This window comes from Pseudopipra pipra, chromosome 27 (assembly GCF_036250125.1).
Source record: "Pseudopipra pipra isolate bDixPip1 chromosome 27, bDixPip1.hap1, whole genome shotgun sequence".
Classification (NCBI taxonomy): domain Eukaryota; kingdom Metazoa; phylum Chordata; class Aves; order Passeriformes; family Pipridae; genus Pseudopipra; species Pseudopipra pipra.
This window is the reverse complement of record NC_087575.1, coordinates 2,632,122-2,657,479: the sequence shown is the minus strand read 5'-3', so window position 1 is coordinate 2,657,479 and position 25,358 is coordinate 2,632,122. Positions and strand designations below refer to the sequence as shown.

Sequence of the window (25,358 nt, the reverse complement as noted above, 5' to 3'; positions counted from 1 at the left end):
CATGCCTACAGCATCACCAACGCTTTCTAGTCATTGACCTCCTCAAACCACCAAAATCAAGCACTTCCAAATAATACCACATCAAACCAAGACTTCAACTAATCCCTACTTTACACATCATCTTAATTTATTTTTTTAACTCGTGGTTTTGCTCTCCAGACTACCTGCAAATGCCATCTTTCTCATCACCTAAATCACTTTTACAACTCCACACCTACTTTTAAAACTCCACAGTTCAGACTGTGATGACAGCTAGAACAACTTAACAACATAAACCCTTATTCACTCCAGAACCTTTACCTTTAGCACCCAGATGCCAGTTACCCCTTCAACTCTTTGCACCACTTCAGAATGGAACATGACCCAAGCATCATGTAACTTATCTTCCTTCAGTCATCCTTAAAAGCTCAGCACTATCAATTCACCTACAGAAAGCAGTACACTGACCAAAACCAGTCATAAAACAAGCTGTTCTTTTTCATATAAAGTGTTCTTTTCTATATTCTACCATTTTCCCAACCCAGGCTGGCAAAGGGAAGAGGACAAGGTGCAAGCTACACCACAGACAATGGCTTGTTTCCAAGCACAAAACCTTTTTAAATCACAGTTGCATATCTACCTGTTGTTGTACTTGAGACTAGGGAGGTGATGATCATCCTAACATGATGAGGATCAGTAATGACCAGAAGATCACCACAGCTCACACTTGCAGAACAAAGGACATTATTACAAAAGCATTTTTGGACAAAGTGTTTCTTTACAACACTACTGTGTTAAATCTGTTTGAGCTATTATACCTGCTAAAAAATGTGTAAATCCAAAAACCCAGAATGCTTTCACCTCAGAAATGCATGTTAAAAGTTAACTTCAGAAAATAACTCCAAGCAACCCATGGCCAGAAATTTGTCATGAAATGGTTTTATGGCAAAGCTAAAATTAGTTTCAGAGCAGAAACACAAGTCAAACAAGTGTCTAACATTCATCACAGAATAAGCTGTATCCATCAACTGAAATATTTAATTCAAAAAGTGCTATGCAAAGCACAGCATAGCTCCTAAGTTATTGGGATAAATAGTGGAATAACAGAAATACTCTATGCCTAACACAGCGAGGTTTGGACTTCATGTTGTTTTCAGATCTTAACAGTTTGAGTCCTCCTAAGCTGATGCCATTTTCCAACCAGCATCAGCATTAGAAACTCTGCCTGTCAGAAATAGGAACAGCAGTGCTACCACTCAGATATCTGTGAGACTATCTCTATCTCACACATTGTAAAAACAGTTCTCAGCGTGTTAAGGAGATATGAAAATCACAAAAATGGAGACTCACTCAAATGTAGAAACAGCCAACTTGACATCCACCATTAATTGATATCTATAATGAAAATGACAACAGAGACTAATCCTGTCTTTAACTGCAAAATAAAACAACTCAAACCTCCTTACTGAACAAAAAATTTAGAGGCAGAATTATGAACACCATGCATTTTTTGTCCCCTCTAAATCAACAAGACAAACTGCAAGTTCTGAAGTTCTATTAAAATGTATAAAACCTTCGCTGGAAGACAAGTTATAAAATTAGTTTCCAGACTAGTATGAACTTTGTCCTACAACAGGCTGAGTATGTTCCAACTTCTAATGGAGAAACAGATCACAGAACCATAGAATCATTCCAGCTGGAAAACATCTCTAAGATCATCAAGTCCAAGCATCAACCCAACACTGCCAAGGCCACCACTAACCATGTCCCCAAGCACCACATCCCCATGGCTTTTAAATCCCTCCAGGAATGGGAGGGCAGTCTGTGCCAGGGCTGTACAACCTTTTGGTGAAGAAATGTTTCCTAATATCCAACTTAAACCACCCCGACACAACTAGAGATCATTTCCTCTGGTCCTGCCCCTTGTTCTCTGGGAGCAGAGCCTGACCCCCCCCTGGCTGCACTCCTGCTGCTCCAGCCCCTTCCCCAGCTCCGTTCCCTTCTCTGGACACGCTCCAGCCCCTCAAAGTCTTGTCATGAGAGGCCAAAAACTGACCCCAGGATTTGAGGTGGTGCCTCAGCAGTGCCAGCACAGGGGACAGTCACTGCCCTGGTCCTGCTGGACACACTGTTGTTGGTACAAGCCAGGTGCCAGTGGCCTTCTTGGCCACCTGGGCACACCTGGGCTCATGTTCAGTCACTGCTGACCAGCACTCTCAGGTCTTTCTCTGTTGCACAGTTTTCCAGCCACTCTGCCCCAGACCTGGAGTGTTCCACTGGGTTGCTGTGACCCAAATATGTGATACCTCACAAGTACAAACTTAAGTAGAGATTTCCAGAAAAATGATGTTGTTTAACTTAATAGTAGACACTGTTAGTTTCAGAAAAGGCAGGAAGACCACTGAATTATATCAACCCAGCTGTAATACTGAGAGAGCCTGTAGACTCTGCAAAAAAATAATTCTGCTCAGGATGTCCTGGTTCCCGTGGAAGAGCACTGGGCAAACATCTTAGCAACCATCATCCTGAATACACACTTACAACTGAACACACAATGCAGTGCTTCTCCTCACCCCCAGTGAGGACTGTCACACTGCTGTGTCAGCACTGAAAAGCCTCCATGAACACTTTTGCTAACAGAAAAAAAGTGACTTGACAGACTAAATTAAAACTGCAATTTACACTGAGAAATTACATATTCAAGAAGTGTGCTGTTTGATGATTATTTTGAAGTTACTTTGGCATTTTCTTTAAAACATTGCTCTAGGAAAAAGTCCTTTGTTCAAAGAATTTCCTTGTTAACTTTAATAAGGATAGTCTGTTGTGGCAGGCAATGCACTTAACCAGGCACCTTTTACAGAAATACTAATGGAGTTAACTGTTAATGGGAACATTTAGCTATTATGTCCTTCTGAAAATACAGTGAAAGGTCTCAACCAGTGTGTAACCTGAGGCACCTTTCCTTGATTAAGTTGATCAAAGCTGGCCTGAATGCTAGGTTCTGATATATACAGTATAGATTAAGTGGTTGTTACTTTTGGCTCACAGAACTGTGTTCTAACTATTGTATCCATACACCAAAAACCAGCTACTGGCACAAGCTTTATTTAATCAAACTGCAAGAAGCACAGCACTGATGCTTCTACCACTCCTTCTCTCCAGTGTCAAATACACACAACAGAAGCTACTAAAATTATTAATCACTCTCCCTTCCCCTTTAAGAAAATCCTACATTTCCACACAATACACACTTTAACATGAGCATTTATGCCTGTTACTACTTTGAAAACTGGCAACTAACTGACAGATCCAGACTCTTCCTGACCTGCTTCAAGGAACAAGCCTTATTCCCCAGCTAATCTAGACCTTATTCCATGTCCAGAGTGACCATGGCTTGCCCCCTTGATAGCACCACCACCACCTGGCATTTAGATTAATTTCTAACTCCTCTCTAACCCCTGTAACCTTCAAGGTGCTTGGGAACCCCCAGGGCTGGACACACACAGCCCCTTCACCCCCCAGCTCTGGCTGTGCCTGGGCACAGGTTGTCCTGAACACAGCTACTGGTTCAGCACCACAGTGCTCAGAATTCTCAGCAGCTGGGAAGACAGAGATCTCTCCCTGGATCCTCTCTGCCAGTCCAAAAAATACATTAAGCCTTTAACTAATATATTTTTTTATAAATATTTTCTTGAGATCTATCAGAGTACAACAGATCTGTCTCAACAGCTTAATGCAGCAGCTTGCACAGCCTAAGGCATGGACTGTGCAGGCCCCTGGAGGTGTCACTCTGTGCAGAACCAAAGGTACAACGTGAAGGAACTTGAGAGCACAAGAACTGTCATGGCATGTAAGGACCAGGCCAACAAAAAAGGCCACAGGACCACATCACTGTGCCTGGGTTGCACACTGCTATGATCTCTGCTTCCAGACTGACCATGGAGGCACTGCCAGGGTAAAGGACACCTGGGGAAGACACTCACCATGATAGATCTCAGAAGGGACTTCAGCAACAGTCTAAGCAACAGTGGGTAATTGGAGCTGTTTCCTAAAAGTCAATGTGATCCAAATGGAGAGTGCAAACACCAGCACTCCCTTCACTCCAAAGCACATGCAAACAATCGCTGTAAAAAATCTGACTGAAAGGACACCTCAAAGTACTGACTCTCAGGTAGATTTAATTTGATTAGCTAATATTAGGAGAGCAGATTTAAATCCTTCCCAAGCTGAGAAAAGATTTCAAGCTCTGATGATGAGTATGCCTACTGAACCTGTGAGAAAGCTGAACTCTGGCACTTGTTCCAAACCAAAGAAAAGCTATCAACTGAAAAATGGTTCAGTATTTCAACTCAAACATTTTCTGACTGCACAGATAACATAACAATCCAGTGATCCAACAGAACCTGCATCGTGTGTACACAATTACACTTCTCTGGGTTCCCACCATCTTCAAGTGAAACAATGGTAACCTTGATTTTTCCTCTCCCCCAAATCTTAATAGCTTTTACTATTAACCAGGAAGAACTAGATACATTAGTATATGGAGATGAGGGAACAGGATTGCCATTTCCCAAGGTAACTAACACTTTACAGCTTGCTAACCAAAGATATGAGAGACATTTAAATGTGCTGAGGTGAAAAACAATAATCTAGACCAGTTTGCTTTGCTTTGTCTTAACATGATTATCAGATAAAGAAACTTTATAGATTTCTCATGCAACTCAACTGTCAGTGTTCCTTTGCCAGAGGTTCAAGATACACCTTCACAGATACTTTTTCTCCCAGACTGGTCCATTTTCTGTCTGAGGAGCTACCTGTACTGTGCTACCATCACACATCTTCCCACTTTTAGCCTTTCAGTACCTCCTTGCCCCATGTCCCTTAATAATGTTAATGCTCTATTATCCATCTTCAACTTCACAACTTCATAAAGGGCTGATCACCATGGAAGGAGTCAAGGCTAAGAACAAAATAAATAAAAAACTATATCAACATCTCCTTACCTTCTGTGCTTTATCCTTCTGAAATACAAAGACAGGTGGAGCAATGGCAGGTTTTTCTGTAAAAAGAGAAATCATTGGGGTTTTTTCCAACCACATTCATTAGTAACTAATATGAAAATGTTACGTTCTGTGATGCCTTTACCAACAATGAAACCTTAAACCAGTTAAATCTCAGTTACACATATTGTTTCTACCAGTTCCTGCTAACATATAAGGAAAAAGGAGTGTTTTAAGGAGAACAACACAATCAATATCTGGAAACTATTTGTCTTTCCCCTCCAGATGTCTTTCCAACTAGTACTTGTACTGTACTTCAGTGCCTCAGGAGGAACAGACCCTTTGCTGCAGTAGTTCACCAGCTGAACACAGGTTTTTCCTTCCCCATCATCCCACATGAATGAAAAGGGAGTTTGCTGTACACCTCCACATATCCCTTCCTTAAAGGTCACCTAACTGACACTTGATTACACTTGTATTTCATTATCACTGAAAGGTTTAGAGAGGTCTTAAATCAACATTTTGCAGGTCTAAAACCAGATATTCCATGCATATTATTACAGAGGGACCAGTCTTTTCTGCATAATTTAAGGGCACAACTGCTTTCTCCTTAAAGCTCTGAATCAAGTATTAGCAGGACACTATTTTCTAAATAAGCACATTGGCATTTAGTTTCCAAGAACAGAATTAATTTCTAGAATGAGTGTTGTGTTTCCATTGTCCTTCATGATCTCACAACTACCTCAATGTCCCCAAGAACCAAAGGATACACACACAGGGGGAGTGTGGGATAAAGCAGAGGGGAGTTTTCCCAGCAGTTTAACAAACTGATGCACCTTGTGCATGAGTTGTATGTGCACACACACTCTGCAGTCAGCAACCCTCCTGTTTTTAGGGCTAGAGATGAGTACAACACTGCAGGGAAACAATGGGATTTAGGGAGAGATGGACTTTGGCTGATTTCTCTGCAAAAGTTCTACTTTTGCAATTTTCCAGTCTTAGAAACGAACCTAGACATTGAAGAAAATTAAAATTTTTAGAGCTTTCAGAACTTGAAAGGCTACCATAAAAAAGAAATATAAAGCCATCAAGAAGAATTACCTTGCACCTAAAAATAGGACAGTATCGTAAAATCCTCCATAAATCAGCTGCAGCATCAGTAAAACACTTGGATCAGCATATAAGGAAAAGGGGATGAGATTGTCCATTTGGGAACTGATAGCTGCTAGATCAGTTTGGCTGAAAAAGTGAAATTTTAGCTGATATACACATAGAATTATGAAAATTATTACAAGAACTGTGCATTTATTTGTGAGGGTGGAAGAGCATCTTTCTACTCTTCTGTGGATCTAAGAGGGATACCCAGCAAAAACACTGCAAGACTGATCTTGCAAGACTGGCATAACTTGTTCTACAAAAGGTAGAACTGATCAAGAAATTAGGCTCCTTACTACATAATTTTGCTCTTTTTTCCCTTTATTTTTTAAGTTCTTCTCTCCATCAAGTACTGCTGAATCTTAAAAATGTTTATTAATAAAAGCAATGCAGACAATCCAGCTCAAAAGTGAAAAACAATCTATCAACTAACAAAGGTCATCAAGAGACCCTTAACCTTGATACCTGTCCCAAAAACCAGGCTGTGTCCAAACAAACCAGGAATCACTTCTGATCCCCTTGACCTCACCATAACCTGCTTGTGGGAGGCTCCACCCAGGCAAGGGCTGAGCTTTTAACCCTTGACTTCACAGTTTCACTCCTTTCTTTATACCCTGTGCTGATGTTTAGTCCTCATTAGTGCTGGAGCTGCAGCACTGCCCTCTGCCAAACCAGAGATCTGCCAGAATGTGGCACCTGATTGTGTCATGCACACCTTACAAGAGACTCCTGCACCAAATTCCATTGATACTGAGGAGAACTGAACAAAAAACCCACTTGTCTGTCTAATGCTTAATAATGGATTGAAGTACTGAGAGAGAAGAAAGCAAACAATAAGAAAACCAGATCCAACAACAATGCAAAGAGCAGAGGAAACATGGGACAGGTGGTAAAAGACTGGAAGTTGATGCAAAGAACACAAAAAAATAGGAGATGGGAGTCTGGTGATTGAAAACTGAGTGCTCAGGAAAAAAGAAGAAGGATGTCAGGAACAGCAGAAAGCTCACAGAAAAAAAAAATTAGATGCAAAAACAAAGAATAAAACAGAGTGAAAAACACCAAATGTTTGAGACTGTGTCCAGCTACAACAAATGAGACTGGAATAAGCATCTAGTAAAGCAAACTATGGCCAGGCATGTTAGTCAAGCTGGAAAAGGGAACACTTTGTGCAATGTTTGAGAGTCTCTGTCCTGAAGGAACAATCCTCCAGCACCCAAGCTCCAGGAATCTCACTCTCACTCCTGCTGACTGTGAGCCCAACCAACAGGATGGCATCCATCAGGAAGGGAGAGCAGACACAGCTATCAACTACACCAGAGCTTACTCAGGCACTTATTTCAACTTGTTCCCTATGTCACTGAAGTCTACAACAAGATCACAACGCTGGAAACATTTCCCTAACTCCAGCTCAAGGTGAGATTGTCTAATCTGACCACCTTCATTAAACACAGCATATTTTTCTGAGCCTTATTTAAGTTTTGGGGAAACATTTTCATTGAAGGCATTAAAAGCCAAGTATTATTGCCCTGAATTATCCATTACCTCACTTGGTAAAATACACTAGTGCCAAATTTTCCATTCAAATGTCCTGCTTCAGCTTTTGGTTCTTGATTCCTAGTTACATTTTTAAATGCATTTATGTAGAGCTCTCTAGCACTCAATGTTATTCCTACAAAAGGACCTATGCATGCTGTGTTCCCCTGTTGACTGAAGAGAGGTTTTATTTTTGTAGATCAGAAATGCAGATGTTCAATAGTTCTTCAGTTTTTCCCCTTAAGTGCCACTCCAAAACACAAAAAGAATTGTTGTTTGTGCTAGCCAACCTCAGGGGCAGACAGTCACATTTTCTTTCAGTGTGCTTCCATTCCATCAAGTTGTCTGAAGGATGAGGTACAGTAAAAACAGATCTGCCAGGTCCACAAAACTCTCATCAACTTAAAATCAAGCATGACAAAGGAAGGAAAAACCCCTAGCCTTCAAAACTTCAGGTATAATACATGTAAGAGAACATGAGATCTTCTCCTTCACTCAAGAGATGAACAGTAAGAACACACAGTTCTTAAAAACTGAGGAACAGATTTCGTTTTTCTCCAGACAAGCAGGCAGAAAGATGGCAGAACAAGGATCTGGAGAAAAAATGTCAATTTTCTAACCAAGTCAGTCTCAGTAAAGGTGCTCTGAGAAAGTCCAAGCACATAAGAAGGAAAGCAAACCTTCAGTAATTAATGTCAGAGGCAGTACATCTCCAATCCCAATATCTGGAACCCATACAAACCTGAATGGTGGTAGGCTGTCAAACCAGTCTGAAAACCAACTGAATCCACAGAACTCCTTCCTGCTGTTTATTCCCAAGTTACAGATATTTCACCCTGCTTGAGTAACTACAAAAACCTCGAGAGCTGGTTTTCATGGGCTAAATGTCTTTAACATATTTTACTGTCAAGTCATTATCAATAAATGCCCCATGTGCTGTCAGAAAAACATGTGTACTGTTAAACCTCCTCAGCTTCCTTCACCAGCCTTCGAAACCAAAAATGCAGAAACAGAAAATACCACCTCAATGGCTCAGGCATATACACACTCATATACACTATTTAATGTGAGATTTTTAACTCAGATACGTGAGCATTAGTAGCTGTAGCAAACTCTCCCATATCAACCCTATTTCCTACAGCTGGACAAACATCCATTCATGTCAACACAACCACAGCAGCAGCTGCACCTCCAGCAGCCATGAGATGTTAGACCTTCCCTGCATCATGGAATGAAAAAATCTAAGGGACCAAGGGCAACAAGAAAAGCTTCTGTAGGTACACTGGGGATAAGAGAAAGGCTTAGGAAAATGTGGGCTCTCTTTGGCAGGAAATAGGAGACCTGGTTACTGGGGATATGGAGAAGGCTGAGGGACTCAGTGATGTTTTTGACTCTTCACCAACAAGTGCTCCAGACACTGCCTGAGTTACAGAAGGCAAAGGCAGGGACTGGCAGGATGAAGGGCCACCTGCTATAGGAGAACAGGTTTGAGACCATCTAAGGAACCTGAAGGTGCACAAGACCATGGAACCTGATAACATGCATCTGTGGGTCCTGAGGGAAGTGGCAGAAGTGGCTAAGCCAATCTTCATTCACCGAGACCTCATGGCCATCTGGTAAAATTCCCACTGCCTATAAAAGGGGAAACATAACTCCCATTTTTGAAAAGGGGAAAAAAGGAAGACCTGGCAAGATCACGGAACAGATCCTCCTGGAAACTGTGCTAAGGCACATGGGAAATAAGGAGGTGACTGTTGACAGCCAGCATGGCTTCACTTACACCTGACAGATTTGGTGGCCTTCTGTGATTGGGTGATAGTGTTGGTGGATGAGGGAAGAGCGACTGACATCATCTACCTGGACTTGTGCACAACATTTGACAGGAGATCCTTGTCTCTAAATTGAAGAGACATGAGTTTGGCAGAGGGGACACTCCCTGGATAAGGAATTGGCTGGCTGGCACACTCAGAGTGGGGGTCAACAGCTCAATGCCCAAGTGGAGACCAAGTTTGGGACCAGCACTGTTTAACATCTTTGTCAGGGACATGGACAGTGGGATTGAGGGAAGCCAGAAGAAGTTTGCCAATGACATCAAGCTGTGTAGTGCAGTTGATGCACTGGAGGGAAGGGATGGGGCACCCAGAGGGACCAGGACAAGCTGGACAGGTGGGCCCGTGCAAACCTCACAAAATTCTACAAGGCCAAGTGCAACCCCTGTGTCTGGGTCAGGGCAATCCCAAGCACAAACACAGGCTGAAGAGGGAATGGATTGAGAGCAGCCCTGAGAAGGACTTGGGCACACTGGTGGATGAGAAGCTCAATATCACCTGGCCATGGGCACTCACAGCCCAGAAAGCCCCTCCTGGGCTCATCCCCACAGGGTGGGGTAGCAGGTGAGGGGGGGATTCTGACCCCTTGACCCACTCAGGTGAGACCCCCCCTGGAATCCTGCATCCAGCTCTGAGGCCCAACATCAGGAGGATGTGGAGCTGCTGGAGCAAGTCCAGAGGAGGCCACAGAGATGGTCCAAGGGCTGGAGCCCCTCTGCTCTGGAGCCAGGCTGGGAGAGCTGGGGGGGTTCACCTGGGGAAGAGAAGGCTCCAGGGAGACCTGAGAGCCCCTTCCAGGGCCTAAAGGGGCTCCAGGAGAGCTGGAGAGGGACTTGGGACAAGGGGGAAGAGCTTCAAACTGACAGAGGGCAAATTTAGATTAGATATTAGGAAGAAATTCTTGACTGTGAGGGTGGTGAGGCACTGGCACAGGTTGCTTCATGGATCTGTGGACACTCCATCCCTGGCAACATTCAAGGCCAGATTGGATAAGGCTTGGAGCACCCTGATCTAGTGGAAGGTATCCCTGCACACTGGGGGGGTGTTGGAACTCTTCAAAGGTCGCTTCCAACCCAAAACATTCTAAGATTCTATGAAAATAGGAAGATACACCTGCAGGAGTGTGTGTTTCTCTGCAGAGTTCTCAGCTCACAGAGTAAATCCCATGGCAAAGCAGTGACAAAGGCCAAGAAAGCAGTCATCTTCACCAGAGAACATTGTCTCTCCTCATGCCACCATAAGGGCACAGGATAATTCAGACTGGAGGTCTCTAGTCCAGCCTCCTGCTCTAAGTAAGGGCAGTTCTGACCTGAAGTCAGGCCAGGTTAATCAGGTTATCCAGCCTGGTCTTAAAATCCAAGGATGGAGGCTGAGCAGCCTCCCAGGGTAATCTCTTCTACTGCTTGACTGCCCTTATGGCAGGGAAAAAACCCACCCCCACCACAAAAACTCAACCTTTCCCCTATTTCCAGCCTAAACATCTCATTCCACCTCTCACCTTTTGTCTCTTGTCCTTCCAACAATGAAGGAAGGACATTTTGTCTCTCTAATGACCTTCTCACAGACCCTGACAAGCTCCAAATGTGCCTCTCTGAAGCCTTCTTTTCTCTAGGCTGAACAAACCCAGTTCCTTCAGCCTCTCCTCAAACCACATGCAACCCAGATCACCAAACATCTGGGTGACTCACATTAATCTTTACATTTTAGAAGGAGCCCAGGCCCCACGTCATGAAAACAACTCTCAACACCTCACCAGAAGTGCTGTAGCCAGGTTATTGAGAGGAGAATTAATTTCTAGAGCTAAGAACTACAATGTTTCAAACACCTTCTTTTTAAATTTACTCCAAATTACAGTGAGAAATGCAATAGTGCCTGATTACATGGAAAACTACATTAGAGGCAGGGGAAAAAAAACCAAAGCACTGAGGAACTTCCTTGCCTGGATCTCAGAAGCACTCTCCAACAACTGAAGCATACAAGTTGAAAACTGCTACTCAACTTTAACTCATTATAATGAGAGAAAAAGTGTACCACCCCTGTGAACAATGAATGAGTGATAAAAAGGAGAAAAGCAATTAGGGTGTTAACTGAGTGAATATACTCAGTGGTAATGTCTCACCTGTTAAGCCTGATCAGGTTTATCTGAGAGACAAGAAAAATGTAAGTTCAAAGTTAGGTTTAATTATGCTTATGGGAACAGTGCAGGCCACTAAAGTGTTCTTGGGGTCTTTTTCACCTTTATTTTATTTGCAGCATGAAGAGCAGAATAATCATGATAAATACAACATATTAAGAGATACGGGTAATTTGCAGGACTATAAAATTCTAAAGGTGTTGATAACAACACAGGATTCTCTTTCAGTAGCTACAAAGAGACTGAAAGCAAAGACCAAGATGCCACTCCATGAGCTGATCTGCAAAAAGGCCCCCACAAGCAAAGTCCAGCCATGTCAGAAAGAACAAGCAATGACTGGATCATTTCTGGCCACACCACACAAGTGATGTCATGGTGAACATAAATGACACCGGGAAAAGAGAAACTTCTGCCTCCTTTTTAAAACTTTGGTAAGTTGCTGTTTATGAAGTAAAACATCAGATGTTCTCATTCATGTTCAAACTCCTTTTTTTTTTGTCTCCCATGGCATGAGTTAGCAGGTTATTTCCACAGCTGGCTGGGAAGGTAGAATCCCTTGAATAGTTAAGATTAAATAAAATTTTCCTGCATCACATTTAAAGCATAAATCTTAAGTGTTTGCAGAGCATGTGTTATTTCATTTTCCAAGCCCCTGTGGCATTAATAGAAATAAGTTACCCTCTGCAAAATTAGGTAATTTTACAATTTTAGATCAGGAACTTCACATAAAGCAAATGTCACAAGTCCAAAATGGAAAAAAATAGCTTATTTTCACATGACAGAAAGAAGAAAACCCCGAGGGAGCCCAAACACTTTGCAATGTAGGTAAAATATTTATAAAGAACTCCCAAAAAGCATTAACAAAAGTTATTAAAGCATTTAGATAGCTCTATCTTGTAAATCAAATAGTTCTTTATGGTGTTTGGGTGTGAATTATCAGGACATGTCTGTCAGCCTAACTTTCCACCCACTAATCTATCTGAAGTCACCATGGGGAAAAAAAAGGGTCTTGTTTCTAGAGAGAGTAGTGAGTGCTGCCTTTTCCCTCAAAGCAACAACACAAATTCTTTGATGCTTTCTCCAAAAGCATCACACAAATGTGGCACAGGAATGACACTGATTCCTCTGCAAGGAACTGCTTCAGTTCACACACCTTCTGTGCACTTCACACAGTCACAGAACCCATCAGGATCATCCAGTCCAACTCCTGGTGCTGTGCAGGACACCCCAACAACCCCACCATGGGACTGAGAGAACTGGCCAAATGCTTCTTGAACTCTGACAGCCTTGGTGCTGTGATCATTGCTCTGGGGAGCCTGTTCAGTGCCCAACCACCCTCTGGGTGAAAACCTTCTCCTGATATCCAACCTAAACCTCCTCCAACTCAGCTCCAGCCACTTCCTCGAGTCCTGTCACTGGTCATGAGAATGAAGAGATTTGTACTTGGCCCTCTGCTGCCCCTCGGGGGGACAGATGTTGAAGGACACAATGAGATCTCCCCTCAATCTCATCTTCTCCAGGCTGAACAAACCAAGTGACCTCAGCAACTCCTGACAGGGCTTCCCCTCCAGACCCTTCACCCTTGTAGCTCTCTTTTGGATACTCTCTAATAACTTAATATCTTTTTTATATTGTGATACCCAAAACTGACCCCAGGACTCCAAATGTACTCTGCCACCCCAGGTCAGAGCAGGGTGGGACCATCCCCTCCCTGGCCCAGCCAGCAATGCTGGGCCTGATGCCCCCAGGACATGGTTGGCCCTCCTGGCTACCAGGGCACTGCTGACTCATGGCCAGCTGGCCATCAACCAGGACCCCCAGGCCCCTTTCCACAGCACTGGTCTCCAGCTTCTGATTTGATTTAAGGCAGTTACATACAGTAAACCTGTTATGATCATAAACTGTAAGTTTAATGACCTCATAAAGTGAAGCAAAGTTGCAGGCACCTCCTGAAAGGGAAATGTGAAAACATCCATCAAATTTTAGCCCTGAGAAAAAGATGTATCACCGTTCAGCTACTGAAAAGATAAAGCAATTTGTTCTCCATACAAGGAGATCCTGTTGGCTAGAGTGCAGCTTCACCAGCAAATTATAGACAAGCAAATTACTACTTGTGTATTAGTGGCAAGTTAATGAGAAAAGCATTTGGGTTCACATAAATTTATAGGGCTGACATGAAGCTGCTGGTTCTCTTTGATACTCCACTGCCACCTGTGTGAAGTGTCAGTTTTAAGACGTGATCCAGCTAGAACACCAAAGAACAAAGACTTCAGAGAAAGTTTCTAAGAGCATTCAGTAACCACTTTATACAGTAGTAAAAGTAATAATTGTGCCTACCATTCCAAAATCCTGGTTTTCAATAATTAACCTCACAATGACAGTCCCCAAAACCTTTATCACAACGTCACTAAATCTTTGCAACGAAGTCGATCAAACTTCACACAGCTGGGGAGAAGTTACTCCCTCCTCCTCTTCATCAGCTCCACACTTATCAGCTGATCTCCTCTCATCATGAGGGGCAATACCAAGACCAGGATCTGTTCCTATGAAACTTCACAGTACAAACTTCTTTGGAAAGTGGCACTAGGATCCTTCACCCCCCTTCTCTGCAGTAGAGGACCCCCTTAATCCAACAACCTTCTTCTGTCAAGATACAGCTGGCCATCACTCCACTACAAAGAGGTAGGGGAACAGTTTCACCAACTCACTAGAGAAAAAGGAAAGACAAGTGAATGGAAAAAATTCAAGGAACAACTAGAATGAAAAAAATAAAGAAGTTATGAGCATATTAGAGGAACTGCTTGTAGCTTTGAAGAAAGTTATCACAGAAAGACCATCCATTAAAACAGTTTGAAGTCTTAAAGGACATTAGTAGAATGATTACTGGGAGGCAGTACTGACAGCTCAGCAGTGATTTAAGACATTCAATAGCCTGAGAGGTATCAACTTAGAAGGTAAAGATAACTAATATACCGTTGAAAACAGAAAAACCAATTAGTGAATTGAAACAAAGGGGTGTCATGGTAAAAGAAACAGGTTAAAAAAGCTCTGCATTAGTAAAATGAGAGGAGGCAGACAGCACAAACCCCAGAACTTTTCAAGGGCAGGAGAAGGTTTGCTGCAGTAATCAAATGGGTAAGACAAGAGAACAGACAAGAAAAGCTATTGTTCAAACACACTGCACAGTCTGAAAGAATGGCTGAAACCTCATTCTAGGTACTCCTGTCTACTGTGTGTCAAAGAATAATTAGCCTCACTCCTCACAGTGCAGTATGATTGAGACAGCTCTGTTGTACAGATCAATCAAGATTAAGGAGCATTAAGAGCTTTGCTGTAACCACACTTGGTTTGTGAACATGAACATTTAGCTATCAAATACTTCAGACATGAGAAGACCGATACGAAGCAGAAAGTCAAAGAATATTTTAGCAAAATATTTTGCTATCAGCAGCAAAATATTTACTTCACATATTCAAATGAAAATACCTACATTCACCTACAACAATGGAAAAATAAAACAAATGGAAGTGCTTAAGAATGATGAGAAAACAGCCACCTGAGAAGACCCTTACCATGACAGACTGCAAACAAGGCGAGGAGAAAGACAACAGAATTCACCAAGTTTCAGCAGAAAGGTGCCAATTCCAGAAAATGCATGTATTTCCACTGTTACACGAAGAACATAAGCCTCAAAAATGGAACTGGAGGAAAGAAAACTAACAACAGCCAAAGATACCAGAAGAGCAGGAGACAACGGTTCCAAAGCCAGCTCGCTTAAGCTCGCTTAAATGTTACAAAAGATTGTATCACATACTTATTGCAAGAAGAAACAGAACAAAAAGGATGAAGGTGACAACTCGGGAAGGAGATGCAAATATAAACTGAAAGGATTAGAAGGTGAGGGAAGTCACTGGAGGCAGAAAAGGGTCTGAAAAGATCAGATGAAAAAGTAAGGATGGGATCACACTCCCCCCTGCCATCCCAGACAAGACCCTGCAGAAATAGGGGTAAGTTGGCATCAAAAGATGCAATGAGTACTGGTAACCTGGAATTCACTGGTGAACCTAATGCTCCCCAGCAGAATGGGGAGGCAAAATGAAGGGCTTCTATGACATAAGATAACTATTCCCAAGCTTCTAGTTCTAAAAGAACATAATAACCCATCAAAATTTATTGTAAGGTCATTATAATGACACTGTGTAAATACTGTCATTAAGTTTCTCACAAACAGTCATCACATATTTGACTACTACCATTCTTGAGACCACTTATCATCCCTCCTTGGGCACTGACAGCTCATCCTGAGTCTGGAAGCCAACAGCCCAACACATGCTTCATCACAGGATTTGTCAAATAACTTAAATGCAGTTGTATTGTCAGCTGCTTGTAGGCCTCAACTTCAAGGGCTGCACCTACCACAGATATTTCCTTCCTGTTGTTTAATATAAATATCAGAGCCATAACTGCCACTGATGCACAGTTCAAATGTAAGAAACAGTCTTGAAAAAGGGGTCTTGCACCTCTTCATTCACCTCCCTTGAGGCATCTCTTCCCCTCTTTCATTACCTGAGAAGAACGAGAAACAGAGACAGCCAGGGCAAACTGGCTTTTGCAGAAACACTGAGGGACATTTGTCATTCCCAAAGGCAAACTACAGATTCCCACTGACAGTTAAAACATCCCTGTACACACCTTGGGGCAGAATACCCAAATCCTGCAGTGGTGCAGCCCAGGTTCTCCTAATCCTCTTCAGAAAAAAAGTCAAACCACTTTACTAACAGATTTTTGAGGTTTTCAGCTCAAAAAAATAACACATCTATTATCATACCTCAACTCGTTTTATATAACCGGTTCTATTATTCTCTCAGCTAGAGAAAGGATTAACACGGGTGTAAGCGAAGGAAAGATTTACAGCGGTGCGAAAGTTGTGGACAATGAGTCCTAAAAGCACCTGGACAAGGCGGGGCCCAAAGCGGCTCCGAGCCCCCCCCGGGGCCCGTGCCCGGCACCGGGCCCGCCGTCCGCGCCCAGGGAGCACCGTCCCGCCCCCCCGCGGGGGCCACCGCCCAACGGGAGGCACCTGTGGGCGCAGCCCCGGCCCGGCCCCCGCCCCGCGGGCAGCGCGGCGGCCCAGCCGGGCGCTCCCTTTGTCCGGCCGCTCGTCCCGCGGGGGTCGAGGCGGCCGCGGGGAGAGGGCCCTCCCGAGGGCGGGCCCGTGCCCGGGCGCGCCGCTAAGCGCGGACCGCAGGGCCGGGGGGGCCAGGGTTGAGCGCGGGGCCGGAGAGGCCGGCGCGGGGCCGGGGAGCGGCGGCCGCAGCTCCCGCCTACCTTCGTTCGCCAGGTCCGCCATTTTACTGCCTCGGCCGCGCCCACAATGCACCGCGCGGCCGGACGGCGCCGCGCACCGCGGGCCCCGCGCGCCGCGCACGCGCCGATGGACGGCGGCTCCGGGGCGGCACCGCGCGTGCGCGGGGGGGGGTGGGGGGCGGCGGGTCCGGCCCGGCCGCATCCGGTACCCGCACAGTCGGGCTCGGTCCCCTCACGGTCGGGCTCGGTCCCCGCGGCCTCTCTCGGGCAGTCCAGTCGCCGTCCCCGTGTGTCGGGCCGTTACGGGGCCGCCGTGGGCCCGATCGCTGCCCTCGGGGTCTCCGTGCCTCTGCTCCCCCCCCTCCGTGGCCGCAGGGCCCAGGCGAGCGGGCCGTGAGCTGAACGTGAACGGTTCCCGGTGCCGCAGCCCGGCCGGGCTCACGGGGCAGCCATTCCCGTGCAACGGCTGCTCGGGGACGCTGCCGGCCTGAACATTGACTCATGGATTATCCTGAGCTGGAAGGGACCCACAAGGGATTATCAGCCCAACTCCTGGCCCTGCCCAGACACCCCAGCAATCCCACCCTGTCCCTCAGAGCGTTGTCCAAACGCTCCTGGAGCTCTGGTAGCCTTGGGGCCGTGACCACTGGTTTCGGGAGCCTGTTCCAGTGCCCGACCATCCCCTGGGGGAAGAACCTTTCCTTGAGATCCAGCCTAAACCTGCCCTGACACAGCTTCACGCCATTCCCTCAGATCCTGGACCGTACCCTTCTGAGCTTTTTCTCCAGGCTGAAGACTCAAACCCTCAGTTATGGGAGGCTGCTGCTCCATCCCACACATCAGTATTTGCCGTTCTCTGTGACTTCCAGCTCTACAGAACTGTACACACTGCTCAAAATGTGGGTGCACCAGGGCTTTATATTGCCACAGAGTGACAGTAGAGAGAGTCTGGCTGATGTTACTGAACAAACACATTCCAGCATCTTTAAATGGAGATCAGTGAAGGCCACATCTGCATTCGAGGGGGCACTTTAAGCAGCAAAAGACTCTCTCTAACCTCTTAGTCTTTGGCTACCAAGGCAGAAGAAAAATACCATTGAGTGTTGCTTTTCACCCAAGATGGGTCCTGTCATCCTTCCTGGTTTAAATAAACTTTCTACTAGTCAATAAGCTACATGGTCCTGACCAAGTCATTCCTGTTTTCCCTGAGGGTAAAGCTCTGGCCATGGTATCCACAGATACCTGGGGGACACATAGCAGGGCTTCAGAAATATTGGGGTTACATCTCAGCAGAAAATTCTCCTTTCTGGAACTGAGTGTGGGGAAGAGATTTGGAAAATTATTGTTTGTCTAGAAAAAAAAAATCTAGTAGTCAGATCATCTGAATTCTGGAGAGGATCCAAGACTTAAAATAAAGGGGACACAGCAGAGAAAATTATTCGAGGAAATTAATAATTGATATTAATTAATTATTCTGTGTTTGGTGCAGAGTCTGAATACAAAGTATTTGAATGCAAAGCCAGATACAAAGTCTCTGCAAGGAGGCTAAAAAGGGAGGTTGAGCTGTCAACTCTTCAGTGAGCACCATCACATTTGCTCCCTGAAGAGGAAAAACTTTGAGAGGACTGGGCCATATTACTGTCTATTGAACATCCTGTCCACAAGGCAGCTGTGAGAAGGACAACAACCTCAATGCCCTTTGTGTAAAATTTTGAGTAGTAGTCATATGCAGGAACAGGATTTTCATCATGATGGATAAAGCCACAGCTGCAGCTGGGACTAAATGCAACTTTTTAGAGGCTGAATGCAAGTTTTGACCACTAACAACAGCCAAGAAAATACCCAGGAAGCACCTGATGGGGTCTGACAGCACAGATCACCAACCCAGCAGTGCAGAGCCTGGAATCTGAGTGGGCAGGACAGAAAGTAAGGAGAAAGTAGGTGGCAGGCAGGCCTTTGGTCCAGGGCTTGGAACACCTGATGTCACAGCACGCAACAGAGAGCACCAACACTGCTGAATCAGAGTCAGTGCCACTCAAACTCTGGGCATCAGGCTGCAACACTTTTTATTTGAGCCCAGCTGACTTAAAGCTGGTTTTAGCATATCCTCTGATCATGACCTGAAAGTTTGAACAGCTTCATAAGATTTTTTCAGTGCATGCCCACTGCCAACTGACAGGGGTGAGCACTAGTGCTGGCAGCTGCATGATGTCCACGTGGCAGCCTGAGTTTGTGCCTGGGTCTAGACCTTGTCTGTGCCTCTTCCCTGGAGAACATTTGGTGCAGAGAATTTAGCCAAAAGCATTGGCATATCTCTATTCACACAAGAACTGTAATTTTCAGGGATATACAATATGGCTGATTTAGCTCTAGTCTTTATGGAATTAAGTTCCTGTCCCAAAGCAGACATGTCCTACAAACTGAGCCAAACACTAATATTGAAAAGGTGTGAGAGTAATTACCCACTATGTGAGTATCTAAAAAACAATAATTACATTTTTAATTTAGGTCCCTATCCTGATACAGATATCCATTACAGAAAATTTCGCTTCCCAGTATTAATGCCCGTTAAACCTATAAGAAATTAAGAACATGTTTTTATCATGAAAATGTTGGGCAACTTTAATTATAGGAATTACTGTCCTGAGCTTCTCTAATGAATGTGTGATACCAGCATAGTGAGTGATGTGACCTATTTGAGGGAAGTGATTTAAAAAGAATGTACCTCAGAAAGTTACACTCATTAGACCTTAAGAACCAGCAGGTCACAGTGTGCTCTCTATTCATGTTCTAATTAGAGCCCATACTCCTCAGAATCATTAGCATAAGAGAGGAAAATTAACAGTTTTATCCTAACAGTGTTGGGAAGCCAAATTCTGATTTAATTTACCTTCAAGTAAGTCTATAATAACACCAGGATAAATGTGATTCTAGCACTTTATTATTTCAATAAAAAAGTAAACTCCACCCACACCAACTTTACAGTTCCTGTGACTTTTAGAAATTAATTACAAGAGTTATCTGTACCCTGTGAGCTTGTCAACTTGCTGATATAACTAGAATCTATTTTGGGTGCATGCCATTAAGATACTATAAATGCCATACTTTCTGATTAGTACTATTGTTAGGTCAGCATTTCTAAAGGGACATGGCCTAAAAGTCACTATGACTTTGACAAATTAAATATTTTTCCATGGCTGAGCTCTCAAAAAAAAAAAAAAAACCCGCCACCAACAAAACACCAACCCAGCAAAAACAAAACAAAACAAAAAAACAGCAAAAAACCCCTCACAACCAAACCCAACCCACCCTGTTACAAGCTTTCTGAGACTTTTAGATGAGCTCAGACCCTGAAGGATTCACAGAGTGTTGTTTCAAAGCATGATGGTGGCATTTAGATCTATAGCATTCATCAGCAAGGAAAGAAAGACTCTAGAGTGAAGAGACTGGAGAGTGAAGGCAACCACTAACTCATTTCCAGCTCTATCACTCTACCAGTGACCTGGACCTCCTCACACCGTGTAGGTCAGTCGATAGAACATCTTGTCTGCTCCTGGTGGCAGACCTGGATCAAGCAGAAAGTTGTACCAGAGGCCTCCAGAGGTCCCTTCTGCCCACACCTCTCTGATTTTCAGTGGTACAGTAACCATTATTAATTGGGAAGCGTATCCAGGACTGTGTAAGTCAGGTTCTGCTGGAACTGATCCAGCTGAAACTGAATTTTAACTTGTCCCTGCACTGATGGGGACATCTCTCAGAGAACTCATTCCTTATGGCACGAGAGAGCTGGCAAGGACCAGCAAGTTTAGAAGGGATGGGGCTTCCTTTCTTCAACAGCAGCATGGACTTATGGCAGACTCAGCTGACCAATGTCACAGGCTCTCCCAGCTGCCAGACCATTTCTGTGGGTCTCCTGTAGATCCTCTTCAGAATGTTTTGTTAAAGTCCTGATCCCTCTTGCAGCAGATGACACCTCCTGTGACATCCTGGCCCTCAGCCAGAAACTGCTGTGTTAATGACACTGGGTTACTGAGCAGTGGCCAAGCCATGTATCTTCAAACACTTGCTGGAAATTGCAACAATGAAGAAAATACATCTGTTGACCTGATTTTAGCCAGCCAGCAATGTGAGGGCAGTGGTTCATCACTGGAAACTAAGGGCTGCACGTAGGGTGTTGTGAGGGTCTTCAACATGACAGTGATGTTGGTTGCCACCATTAATGTTTTCAGAGGTTCTAACTCAGCAAGGGATTTCTCATGAAACATTTGTTTCCCCCTTTGGGAGGACTGAATTATAGATTTTACCCTGAGGAAGGAAAGCCATCAATCTTTCTCCAGCTGCAAGGAAAGAAGTCATCTCCTGACAGTTTTGAGGAACCAACCAACCACACAACCTACACCTTGTCTTTTCACTGGCATCTGGTGTAGTTTCAGAAGTTTTTCAGGCTGTTATTAAATTCAGTGGTTTCTAGTAGACTCATCTGCAAGGATTTACAATGATTTCAGTGGGAAAATCTACAGGGTAAAATACTTGCTAAGGTGGAATGATCAATACATCCTATCAGTGGATTGATTCATGAGTGAAGCTACTCACATGCTCAACACACTGCAGATCTGAATCTGGCTTATAAAAATAAGGGAATATTTGGGGGTTTACTCAGCATTTCCAGGAGCTGTATGCAGTTTCAACTGCAGACCCCATAACAGCATGAGGAAAGGCACCACTGAGTGAAGGGGAAGGTTTTTCTGTTAATTGCTTTGCATGTAACAAACAGCCCAGCCGAGTGAAACTCTGCAATTCCGATGGTGTCCTGCTGGCACGCAGCTCTGTTCATCCAGGCATCACTTAAGGGTCACTCAAGAGCAGTCTCCCTGGGCCATGGTGTAGCTCTCTCCCTGGGCTGTGGTGGGATCTCAGGCACCCACTAGGTGGTGGTCTGAGATAACAAGAAGGAAGCTTATGAGGCCCGGAGAGCAGAGGAATGGAAGTGTTGCTTGCCACGAGGGGCTGAAGGGATATGTCAAAACACAGGACTTGGGACACAGTGCTAAAAACACCGTGGTGGGGTCACTGAGCCATCATCACCTCCCTGATGTTTTCTCTCGTAGGAAGCAAGCTGGGTCGCTCCAAGTTGTGTCTCATTTCCAGCAGAGTGCATGTGTGCAGGGACAACTAAGCACACCTACAAACACAAGGAAATGCCTCAGAAGCATTCCCAGCCTGAGGTTCACATCTCTGATTCTCTTGCAGTGTCAGTGCTGCTCCTCAGCTGTGACCCTGCCAGGCACACGGGCCCACGACTCGGCTCAGTGTGCTGGTGTCCTCAAGCTTTGTGTGGGCTCTGCATGACATTAGAGCCTGGAAGCCTGAGCAAAGCTGTCAGTAACTGGGGCTGCTCAGGGGCTGAGATAAGAGGCTTAGAAACCTCACTCACCGCCCTGCACTGCTGGGAGACCCCGACCCTGGCAGTTTGAGCCTGTGTTTGGCACAACCTAAGAGCTGAAATGGAAGTAGCATCTTCCTCTGCAGCCTCTGCAGTGTGCAAACAAAGAGGGAGCTGCACACCCATTCTCTGACAGGACTTGGGAGCATTTCTTTTCTAGGATTTTGTTTTCCTGAAGTGTTTTCCCAAGCTAGTGGAGCAGTACTGGCATACAGACCACTGACACTGGGTTACTGAGCAGTGATCCATCTTTACTTTCCAACCTTGGAGAGTTTCAAATTTAGCTGGATCAAATTTGACTGAATAACCTGACCTAACTTTGAAGTCAGCTTTGTTCCAAGCAGCAACTTAAAGTACAAAATGTCTTGCCCTCTCTATACCTTTCTATGGTTCTGTGATATATTTGATCTTTTTCCTTCTAAAAAAGACTGTCTGAAAGGAGCTGTGCAGGTAAAAGGGGACGAGGACATGGACAGCTATAATTGCAAGTCCTTGTCCATCTGAATAGGATCAATGTGCAAAAACACAGAAGACCACAGTAGTGGTATTTGATCTTATAGTTCACTGGAACACTGCATGCACACAGCCCCAGCCTCCAGAGACCAGCAGATAATATTTACTGGAGCATTCTTCCTTCTGAACATAACCACTAGATGGGGAAGCAAGCACTTGGTTTTTCACAATTTCTTACTGAAAAATTGTACTTTCGTGGTTTTGGATGTGTTTATGCAATTCACTGTGTTCTTGCCTCTCTGTTTAGCATCCCTGAATGGGTACCTGCTTTAGTACCCTGTGCTGTAGCACCCAAGCTCAGGATTTCAGCCTGTCTACATTTAAAGAAGGACCTGCACTAGAACACAGAAGAAAGGCTGTAAATCTGGAGGTGTATAGTCATAGAATCACAGACAGGTTTGAATTGGAAGGGACCTTAAAGAGCATCTCATTTCACCCCCTGCCATGGGCAGGGACACCTTCCACTAGCCCAGGTTGCTCCAACTCCCATCCAACCTGGCCTTGGACACTTCCAGGGATGGGGCAGCCACAGCTGCTCTGGGCAACCTGTGCCAGGGCCTCACCATCCTCACAATCAAGAATTTCCTCCTCACACCTAATCTAAACCTCTCCATTTTTGGTTTAAAACCATTCCCCCTTGTCCTGTTACTATCTGCCAGTGTAAAAAGTCACTCTCCCTCTTTTTATAAGCTTTCTTTAAGTACTGAAAGGCTGCAATGAGGTCACCCCAGAGTTTTCTTGTCTCCAGGCTGAACATCCCCAGCTCTCCCAGCCTCTCTGCAGAGCAGAGGGGCTCCAGCCTCTGAAGCATCTCCGTGGCCTCCTCTGGATCTGCTCCAACAGCTCCACATCCTTCTGATGTTGGGCCCCAGAGCTGGAGGCAGCACTGCAGGTGGGGTCTCACCTGAGTGGAGGAGAGGGTCAGAATTCCCCCTCAAGTAACCTTGGAGGGCATCTCCAGCCAAGGGAGGAATCTACACACACAACCCTAGAAGGGTTATGTCAGAAGAACCTGACTGCATGAGAGGGGACTGGACTTTTTATAGTATAAAGTGATTGACTGCTAGTCACACCTTTACAGGCCAGCTATCAGCTTATATGTCAAATCAGACTGCAAAAAGCAAGGTGTGTATTCAAAGCTTTTCTCTAAGGTGACCATTCACTGTAGAAATGGAAATGCTGTAGAAATGGAAATGCTCACTCTTACTCAGGGAGAAATGAAGCATTTGCTGAAAAGCATTGCTGGGTGCACACCCTGTGATGCTGGGCATGGCAGTTGTGCTGCAGCTGCTGCAGCAGAGCCCCCATGTACACCCTTGTACAGGGCACTCGACTGGATGTCAGATGTGCTGTCTGTCCCTACAGATGGCCTGATGCACAGCAAGACCTTTCCAGACAGATTGGATCATAGCCTTCAGTGAGGCCCTCGTGGTACTACAGCAGCATAAGGCAAGAAATGAATCTCTGGAATGAAAAATCCACGATGCCCCCGTACGTTGGTGTGTGGGATACATCAGCACCACACGATGGAGCATCACCTAAGTGCTCTGTAAGGGCATCCCTAGGAAGGCAGTGTCTGAAGGGTGTCACACAGCACCACGCAGGAGTAGCCACATGGTGAGCAGCTCTGCCACGGGATCAGCCTAGGCCAGCAGACTTGGTAGCCAGCACAGCATGGACACTATTCCTGTGCTGCAAGTCACAGCTGGAGTGTTCAGGGCTTGGGATGGGGCTCATTTGGCCTTTTCCCAGGGACACCAGTGCAGGACTGTGTGCTCCGAGAAGATCCTCCCGTGGTTTGACTTTGCAAATGGTTCGTTGTTCCCAGCAGACTGCGCGATTGTCAGCGGGACTCCCTGTTATCCCCAGGACAGACCGTCCCACTCGGCGCTCAGCATTGCAAGACCTGACTTCAGGGCTCCTGCCTCCTTTCTGCGTCCCCTCCTCGCCACAACTCCCCCTGCCCTCAAACTTTCCTGCCCGGCATCCCCCCGAGCCCGGCCAGTGCCTGCTCCGGCCCTGCACAGCGCTGGGAGAGACCCCCAGCCTCCCCCTGTTCCCTGCACAGCTCCGGGACAGTCCCCCCGATCCCCACTCCCTGCACAGCACTGGGACAGACTCCTCGCCCCCTGTTCCCTGCACAGCTCCGGGACAGACCCCCCAGTCCCCGCTCCCTGCACAGCTCTGGGACAGACCTCCAGCTTCCCCCTGTTCCCTGCACAGCTCCGAGACAGAACTCCCCGGTCCCCGCTCCCTGCACAGCACTGGGACAGACCCCTCGCCCCCTGTTCCCTGCACAGCTCCGGGACAGACCCCTCGCCCCCTGTTCCCTGCACAGCTCCGGGACAGACCCCTCGCCCCCTGTTCCCTGCACAGCTCCGGGACAGACCCCCAGCCTCCCTCGCGTGGCCAGCGGACGCCGCGGGCACAAGAAGGAATAAAGAGCGAGCTGTGGATATGATGCT

General features: G+C 45.5%; 1 protein-coding gene across 3 annotated transcripts in view; it reads right to left on the bottom strand.

The window, feature by feature from the left end:
• Nucleotides 1–17,154, bottom strand: part of RANBP3 (RAN binding protein 3) — a 49,930-nt gene extending 32,776 nt beyond the window's left edge. For 2 of the 3 annotated variants that reach the window (XM_064637224.1, XM_064637226.1), the window contains exons 1-2: nt 16,959–17,154; nt 4,983–5,038 (exon numbers count right to left, since the gene is read on the bottom strand). In XM_064637224.1, coding sequence (XP_064493294.1) covers nt 4,983–5,038; nt 16,959–17,139 — 237 coding nt within the window. In that variant the 5' untranslated portion in view covers nt 17,140–17,154. Of the gene's footprint in view, nt 1–4,982; nt 5,039–16,958 lie in introns of those variants that run through there. The other variant, XM_064637225.1, reaches the window with a different exon arrangement.
• Between the last annotated feature and the right edge of the window lie 8,204 nt (nt 17,155–25,358).